The following is a 9,391-nucleotide window of genomic DNA, read 5'->3' on the forward strand; positions in this document are numbered from 1 at the left end:
AGTCCCGCCGGGCACTGGGGGCTTCATTTCGGAGGGCTTTAAAGGGAGGAGGCAGAACTGTATGGATCGATTTCTTGCGTGGATCTGGAGATGGAGAGAGAAGCGGGACCCCTGGAGAGGGGGAGGCCTAACTGGAGCTGGCGGGAGGAAAGGCAGAGAGGAGACTGGGAGGCCGAAGCGAATCTCCTCTGACCGTACCGCGCGCTTCTACTTCGCCTCCTGGACATGCGTTCAGCAGAGGGACCTGAATAGGGAATACCATAATCGGACCAGTTGGCACAGGCAGCGCTGGAAACAGAGAAGATCGTTCGTTTCGATCTATTCACATAACGAAATTACGTGGATGCGTCTCTGATGCGCTGTAGCCCACTTCTGGTCTAATATGGGTACGAAAAGGGCGGCCGCTCTGGAGAAGTACCAAGCGCGAGAGAAGCAACTCTCGGTTTAATCGAAATAACGGAACAAAGGCAATGGCGCGGAAGCCGAGCCGGGCGCTGAGGCGGTGCCGAGGTCCACGCCGTACGCCTGGCTCGCGAGGAAGTGGGCCGGCTCGGGCGCGAGTGTGTGTGCGGGCGGGCGGGCGGGCACACGCGCGTTGCAGCGGGGCTCACGCGTGCGCCAAGGGCTCGAGCGCGCTGCCCCGCTTGCGGACGGGCCCGTCAACAGTGGCCTACCTTGTGGGTTCGTTGTCAACGTTGCTGGAGCAAACTAGGCGATGTGTTACGAGCGCTTCAGAAAAATGCCAAGATCCAGCCAAGGTGAAGCGTTTTAAAGTCACCAATCACAGCTGGAGAGTTAGGCGCATTATTCTGCAGCTGAAGCTAGTTAGATTTGAAATCTGAACTGCTCCTTATTTCCTTGGAACTGAAGCCAGCTCCACTGAGCTCGGTGGGCCAAACTCCCACCAGCCAGTCAAAGACTGTTCATTTTAGCAGGGATTGTATTCTATTCTACACACGCTTATTTAAATTATTAAACTTAGTTTATCCCAGCCTTCCTCAACTTGGTTCTTTTCAGATATTTGGGCTTTCTGCTCCCATCAGCCCCAGCCATCATGGTCAATGGTCAGGAATGCTGGAGTTGTGGGCCAAAACATCTGGAGGGCACCGAGTTGGGGAAGATGGTCTGATGCCATCCATCCCATCTTATCCTGTCCCATCCAAATTTTGCTCTCTCTCGTTTTTCCATACTCTCATACTGAGAATATTCTGCCAAAATACTAACAAAATCCCTTTAGATTTTAACCTTCTGTTTAAACGTTTACAGTTAAAACAAACGGGACCAAGTTCATTGCTGCCCCATCTGGTCCCTTTTCCTAATTCCCCGTTCAATACATCCAGTATTAACAGAGTATTTTCTAACACGACATGTGTGTTGCAGTATATTTTGTCAGAGTGTGCTATATATGCAAAACAGATCTTATTTTTTCCTTTCAAAAAATAAAAGTTAAAATGTTTGGTCTTGGCTATCCCTCGTCCCGGAAGCCTCAGCTCAACCCGTCCGTAAAAACTCTTTCCTCTCACCCCCACCGTTCACCACATGCATGAGTCATTAGGCTGCAGTTTCATCATTAAGTGCCGCAATTAAAATTGCAGATCAAAGACCCCCGATCAAACCCTGGATTGCAAGTGATAGGCAGCGCCTAAAGTAAACACATAAAAGGCACAAGGCAGAAAAGGGGGGCGTCCATCGCCGCGCCTTATTGGATAGGCTGGTTTTTGGTGACTGATGCTCAGGCTTTTAAAAGCCTCTTTTTATTTTTATTTTTTAATTTTTTTTAATCAAATAAGATCTGACAATGTTCCTAGCTCGGCATTAATGCCTCAGCCTTCTCATGTCAGTCACCTCTAAGCGATTTGACAAACTCAAGATCTCTTAAAACGGGAAGAGTTCAGATCATATTAATTCCCCAAAAATGTTTTGATTCAAAGTAGTTTGTATTTTACGTTGCCAAGGGCAATCGAGAAAGAGAGATTGCCGATAGCCCGGGCCCCCTTTTTCTCTTCATGGCCCAGAGGCGATAGCAGTATTTAAGCTTCTGAAATTAGCCTGGGGCAGAGAAAGATGGATGATCACAAAGCGAAACAAGAGCTGGGCTCCCCCCGCCCTTCCCTTCCCCTCTTTTGCTCTTTTTTGGTGGAGTTTTCCATTTCGTAAAACGACACAGGAGGGCCAAGTGTCATTGTATCCTTCCTTCCTTCCTTCCTTCCTTCCTTCCTTCCTTCCTTCCTTCCTTCCGACTCCAACAATATTTCATAGGAATGCTGTCAGTCTAGCCCCGTCGATGGCCCGTTCCAAGGCAGGGTCATACATAAGAAGCCAATAAAACAGGCACGTAATCAAGTAGGTTACCGATTGATCATGAGAGAGGAACTGCTAAAATGGGAAACCAGTTAGTGCAGGAAGAGGAAGAGGACGGAGATCATGTTGGATGGGAAAACTGAGGAAGGGGCCTTGAGAGCCAGAGAGCAGTCGCCTCTTTGGCTTCCCCACCCCCATGGTTAAACATCGCAGGCGCCTCCTGTAAATAGAAAATTCGTATCTTCCCGGTGATTTCTTTTGAAACGGCCCATCTGAATATTCAGCTTGTAAGGTAAAGCTGCATTAGTCTGCATGTACAACATTAATATGATCTCTGCAGAATATGGGTCCTCCGAAAGATTAGCATATCAAAGCAGGCGCCTGCGGCCAGAGAAGCTATCGATACGCTCGCAGTAGGTAAAGTAAAGATTATTGGTTGTGATGGTGCGAGGAGCGGAGCTCCGGGCGAAATCCTGCACACCATTAACTGGAAGTGATAGCGCTGGGAGCGCGGCCACCGAACCGGGGGCAAATATTGGCGCTGGCTGGTAATTAGCTCGCCCTCGCCGAGGCCCTGCCGTCCCGCCCGCCCAGCGCACACAAAGAAGGGGCCATCCGTGCCCGGCACTCAGGGGATCGGGCGCCGGGCGGCTTCTCTGCTGCGCCGGCCCAGAGGCTGCCTCCTGGGGAGAGGAGGCGCTCGCCCGCCCGCCCGCCCTGGGAGAGGGAGCGCCGCTCGTCTGTCTTCCGAGAACAATGGGGCGATCCGGGTCGCCCGAGCCGAGGGCCTGGACGGCCCCCTGGAAGCAGAGCGGCGTTTCCCGGCCTGGGTTCCACTTCCTTCCTGACTGCCAGGTCCCTGTTCAGTTTGCACACATAGGTTCGTTTTTCGCTCTCGCCAGTTTCTGTATCTCCTCTCTTCTGATTTGTTTCTGGAGCGAAGTTCCCTTCCTTCTTTCCTCGTCCCCTCCGTCTTCATTGCTCAGCGCTGGAGTTGAAGTCTGGTGTGTCTTCGTGGAGTTCTGTTTTTCTCCATCTTCCCTTCTCTCTCCTCACCAATCAAAATCCCTTCCACTTCTCTCTCTTGCATGCGTCCCTGGAAGCGAATTTCTTCCCCTCCTTCCGTCCTTCCTCGACCAAGCAGCCCCCTTGCCCTCAATTAATGGCAGGAGATATTTAAAATGTTAGAGAAACCCAGCTTAATACATTTACACTGATGCAGGGTTAGTAACAAAGGGGGGAAAGCCCTGGCTGGTTTATGGGGAAGTTTCCATAGTGCTTGTGGTGTTCTGAAGACTCCTCTTTTAAAAAGTCAGACAAAATATTTATTATGTATTTTGAGTATACCTTTGAGACATATGGGGTTGTCTTTGATATATCCCCCTCATTCAGCAAGAGATGAATGGCTCAGGGTGCCAGAGCCATTCAGCTCTTAAGATTAGTTGAGAAACAACCTCCCGTTTTCATGCTGGATTTCTTTTACTATCCATCTTTAAATCCTTGAATAACTCGATCACCTTTTGAAAAACGGAGAGGGTGGGGTGGGCGGCGGGCGGCGGGCGGCGGGCGGGAGGGAGGGGGGAGCCGTCTTCCTGAACTACAATCAGTCGCTCAGGTAATTGGAAGCTCCTTACCAGGAAAGCGTCTGCAGAAGATGCATCAACTCGATAAGAAGGGCTCGATAAGAAAATCTCCTTCAGATGGCAGATTAGAGTCCAGTCAAGCAGTGCAGACACGGCACCCCAATTGATGGGAATTCAGTCTTTCCCTTTCTCTTCTGTAATGATCCAGCCCAAAGACGAAAGCACCCGCTTATCATTAATATCAACCAAATTCCGAGGAACCGAACGCAAAATCCCTCCCCGTGGTTGTGAGGAACAGGGAGTTGCTTGAACCAGAAGGCACACGATTTTGTTGGCATATTCCATGTGGCTTATTCCAAAGGAAGGCCCTCCTTCCTTTTCCAGCCTGCCTTCAGCAGCTCCGGACCCATTTTCCTCAGTTTTTCACTTCTCCCTCCCCTTATATGCAGTCCATGCTTACCTTACTGCAGCGTTTAAGCACACAAAAATACCACACATGAAAGGCAATGCACAACTGATAGGGTCGTGTATAAATGGCAAGGAGGAATCCATCGAAGTGGAGAATTTTGAATTTATAATTGAGGTAACAGTAGACAGTTCCACTGGCCCGCGTCTGGTCGCGGAGGTAAAAGACAATCCGTTTCTTTACAGAAGTAAGCCCCATAGCTTCCCATGATCCCGACTTCCAAGAAGGATTGCTCTCTAAGGCTATAAAAGCCTCAGCTTATACTTCCCTAGGCTGACAACTGGGTAAGTAAAGCTACCCCGAGCTCTCAGTGGAGAGCTTTCTTGCTGCCCGAGAAAACTTGTCTGTGAGGAGCTGTCCGTTCAGCACCAGAGCAAATACTCTGACTTCCGAAGGACCTCTAGTCTCTTGTGATCGGTTTCAGTTTATATTTTAAATTATTTGTCATGTATCGATTATTTCTGTAATATACAGAAATACAGAGTCTAAAATAAACGTTCCTCTTATAATGTTGCATGAAATGTAACCAATCTAAATGAATGCAGTTAAACCGGCAGAAAAAAATGAAGAGTAAATTATACTCAAGTTTGAAGTATACACATGGGCCAAATGGGCTAGGAAGATCTCTGAGGCTAAGCACATGTTTACTTCCAGCTACTTCAAATTAAATCCTCTTTACTTTACTCAGCTGGAGACAGCCCCATTAGCTTCAACTGAATTTAGTCCGAAGTGGTATTGGATGGTTTTGTTTTGTTTTTAATAACATCTAGTTATGAGACTACTGGTCAACCTGCTGAGTGAAAATAACAATTTAATGCTATTAAAGGCATTATTAAAAGCAAACAAATAGAAAGGTGCACCCACAATTATCCCTTACTATTGAACCTTAATTTGCACTAAGTATAAACCAAGCACAAATTCTAGCTCACAGTTCACCAAATTTATAAAAGACTGTCTGATACCAGTGATAGTGACAGTGGTATATAGGGAAAAGCTACATTTGTTCTCAGTTCTGAGAATGAAATATGTCTTCCACCCCTATAAAGCTCATCACTAGATGTAAACTCCGAATAAAGTTCTGTTCTCTGACATTTTACACTCCTGCATTATCGCCTGACTGGCAAACCAACGCTTGGGACTAACCTCAGACCTGGCATGTCACTCTAAAGAGTTCTGCTTCACATAATTAAATAAACTGGCCCCTCCCTAGGATTTCCTTAATGCATTTAAGATTGGAAATGAGGATTATGGATGGATGAAAAGTGAGGTCAAAGAGGAGCTTTCAGACTTTATTTTTAATGTTACAATTCTGTTTCAAAACTCTCAGATATTGTCACTGAAACCCTTTACCTTTTCTCTATAAATAGTTGCAGCTGTAAATGTAGTTGAGCAGTTTACAAAACACTTAAAATGAATTTAGTACCACATGATCATCACAAGTAGTAAAAAGGGATTTTTTTTGTTTTCTAAGCATTCCACTAAACACAGTTATTTCTCACTTAATAAAAGCCACCTTTAGACCCTTCAGAAAGCATTTAAAACACTTCTCTTTCCCCATAGATTTCTGAGATCCCTCACCATATTCCAGCGGGGAAGGGGGAATTGCACTAATCCCAAAGATAGCAAGAACTCTTATTATATGAATATGAGACCTACTTGGTACCCCACAATAAAACGCATAAGACTGGTGGGTGAGACACTTATCTAGTGTTAGGATAAGAGGAAACACACACACACGCACAGCTTTTACAGCTTTCTTACCTCTCCTTATCACTCCACCTTGGCCATTCAATACTAGCCCACACTGGGCCTCCACTGATCCCTTGAATAAAGAGAATAAAATTAAATCAGAGGTAAAGAGCCATACAGGGATAAAATACATGTGTGATGAATCTAATAGTATATGTTTTGCCTGAGGACTACACAGAGATTTCCACTCAAAGAATACCTTTCCAACAAAATTGCTAAAAAGTGTGTGACGTCTGTATTTTCAGAACCTTAGCCCTGAACCGCAGCTCCATCCCAAAACGAGCACTCCTTTGCCGTTCTCAGATATTACGATCTTTTGTCTGAATGACTGATTGGAAGGCAGACAAAGAGGAAGAGGAGTTAGTATGGGCAGGCAAAAGTTTCTAAACAAGGGAAATTTCAGTGGTGATGAAGGACTGATAATCTGAGATGCGAATGATAACATTTCTGTGGCGTATCCCTTGCGACACTATTTCTAGCAAGTTCAGTATATGCAGGGCCCATGCGCCACAGTATTAGGACCAGTTTGTAGCTGAAGAAAGAAAAGTAGAATGACAGCTTGGTAGCCAGACTAGAGACTGAGGTTGGTCTCGCGGTTTTGGAAAGTGTGCCTAACGGGGACACAGCCAAGGGTGTCTGTCCATGGGATAGTTCTGGCCTTATCTGCCCAGAGAACCATGACAGTGACTGAAATGTCGCTCTTCCCTTGCCTGGGACGCTCAGCACAGCAGCTACATGCAATGATCCCTCCGCGTCCTCTTATCCACAGGGCCTTGACCCTCTTCAGGAGGGAAGCACTGCCTCATCTCCTTGCTTTAGGTATACACCAGGCAAGAAGAACTTTCTTTCCAAAGTGAGTTTTTAATTCTTTCTGCATAGATGTGTGTGTGTGTATTCCTTCCAAGGCGAGTTCTAACTCCTTTTGTCCAGTGGAAATGCGTTAAAGGATGCATTTTCCTTTACAAACAAATGACATGAAAGAGGCCTTTAAGGGTGTTAACCTACTCAACAGCCCGTGAAGAGTTAAGTACATGCGGAGAAAGAGTCGGTGAATAACAGGCTGGAGGGGGGAGCCCACTTTACAAAAAACAATCTTTACAGTCCTCCTCTGCTTTTGCCATATTGACGCTGGCCTAGAAATCCACCCCCCCCCACCCTTTCAAGGCCTCTTTTGAGTTTAAGTGTTCTGCCTTAAAGTGATTATGAAATCAATATGGACAAAAACTGGGCGACTGAGCATAAATTAAAGCAGTGATGGGAAAAGGTGTGACAGTTTCCTTTGTTGTCCATGGAAAATCTTTTTAGGAGCCTCAAAGATGCCCACTCCGGCTCCAAGACTCCTTGCATCTGTTCGGCTGACTTAAACAGCCTTCCAACTATTGGACTTTCACTTAACATTCTGAGCAGGGGAAAGTATATTTACATTTGTTGCATTAGAAATGAGGCATATGTTGATGCAGAAAGTGGGGGGTGGGGGAGAGATGAAAAGGGAAAGGCAAAAGGCTGAAAGACCAGCTAGGAGTCCCTCTGTCGGACCTGCATGTCCACCCTCTCTGATCAACCATCTATCTTGACACTAGCTCAAAAACCAGCCAACCTGCATGAAACCTAGAAGCAAAGTGTGCAACCTTTCAAGGCAGAGCCACACAAATCCACACAGATTCACTGAGAAGGGTTCTCCCAACCGCCTCTCACTTTCGAAACCTCCCCATTTGTAGTTGAAAGAAAGACAATGATGACATGCAATCAAAAGAGAACAGTGTGTGCGTGCGTCTAATGATTGTAATGAACATTATGCATCATGAACAACTGAAAAAGCATAGAAGAGTGTTGTCTGTGTGGCTTTCTTGGTATTTTTAGACATTCCCTTCAAAGCATAAAACTGTAAGACAAGAGAGTGACCGTTACATTCTCGCCTCTCTTTAAATTGAGGACAGAATGGACTGTGTTTTCTTTGAAATGACTCCCAAAGAAGACCCTTCCATGCAGCGCTTGGTGGGGAAAAGGGAAAAGGCACGTTGGACGGGGAAACACATTGCTTGGTCGGATGACATTGCACAAGTGACCAGTTGAATGGCACTAAGTCGAAAATTGGATAAACTATGGTGCTTTTTTGCACGGGATTTAGGCATTGTGTGGTGCCTTGCAAACGTCTCTAATCCCTCCTTTTGAAAAAAAAAATACAAGGCTTTGTGTTAGGCATAGAAAAAAATTGTACAGCTAAAAAAAATCAGCAGCAGACGTGGTTATAAAAAGGGGGAGTAAATAGGTCTTAGTGAAGCTAAATAATGAATGGCAGATTTGGGAGAAGGAGCGGTGGGGAGGAACATAAGGGGAGCCCTTGTTGCAAGTGGAAGAGTGGGGGAACAGAAGCGTAGAAAATTATGGAGTGAATTTCAATGCGGAAAGTCAGGTTTTACGGAGTTGTTCTTTGCTGGGCCAAAATTATTTTATTCTTGTGTAGATGCCATAATGGGTGTGTGAGAGAGGCCTTCCATTTAGTGAGCACACGCACACAGCCTGTGGTCTAAGACAAGGAAAAGATATTCCCCCATGAAAAGAAGGCTCACAATTTCAAATAATGATAAAAAACTGAACGCAGCATTTTGTGGCAAGGAAAGCAAAACAAGAAAACTAACGAAGATTCCCCATACACTTCCTCAGATGAACCAGGATAAATTACACCCTTCCAAATCTGCTCGGCAGCATTTCGTGTTACCTAGTCAAGTGCGAAACTAATAAAGCTCCGTGGAAAGGCACCTTCCGTTGATGTCGACGGCTTGGTAACTAACTAGTGCGCGACTTTTACGGAACGGGGAGACCTTGTGTGTTTGTGACGACAGGCACAGAGCCGTGCGCGCCTCGGAGGGAGCGAGGGCGAGAGTAGAAGTGTAAGACACGCACCCAGAGAGTAAGCGGGCAATTGGCTGGATACGCGGATGGAGCCTCTCCCGCGCACACACACATGCACACGGGCGCGCGCGCGCGCGCACGCACACGAACTCCGCCGCTTCTTTCTGGTGGCTCTCCGCTACCTCACCGGGGTCGCGCCCGTGGCACCCTCTCCCGCGCCGCCGTGCTGCCGCGCCCCGTCCCCGCAGCCCCCGGGCAGCTCCCGCGGGCGCCCTGGCTCCGTCTCCCCGTCGCCGAGGCGAGCGAGCGGGCGGGCGGCCCCGGGGAAGCGGGCGGCCCGGGCAGAGGCCCTCCCGCCCGGCGTGCGCCCCCCGCGAAGGCCCCGAGGCGCCCGTCCCCCCTGGCGGGCCCGCGGGCGGCCGGGCCCCAGGCGGGCGGG

The 9,391-nt window shown here is 47.6% G+C and overlaps 1 protein-coding gene across 1 annotated transcript in view; it reads right to left on the minus strand.

Moving 5' to 3' along the window:
• The window catches only part of TFAP2D (transcription factor AP-2 delta), a 48,167-nt gene that overhangs the window by 37,120 nt on the left and 1,656 nt on the right, over positions 1-9,391 (minus strand). Inside the window, exon 3 of the mRNA XM_044419000.1 lies at positions 6,112-6,172. Coding sequence (XP_044274935.1) covers positions 6,112-6,172 — 61 coding nt within the window. The remainder of the gene's footprint in view (positions 1-6,111; positions 6,173-9,391) is intronic.

The sequence above is a fragment of the Varanus komodoensis genome, unplaced genomic scaffold (genome assembly GCF_004798865.1).
Source record: "Varanus komodoensis strain SLA01 unplaced genomic scaffold, ASM479886v1 scaffold97, whole genome shotgun sequence".
In the NCBI taxonomy this organism is placed as follows: domain Eukaryota; kingdom Metazoa; phylum Chordata; class Lepidosauria; order Squamata; family Varanidae; genus Varanus; species Varanus komodoensis.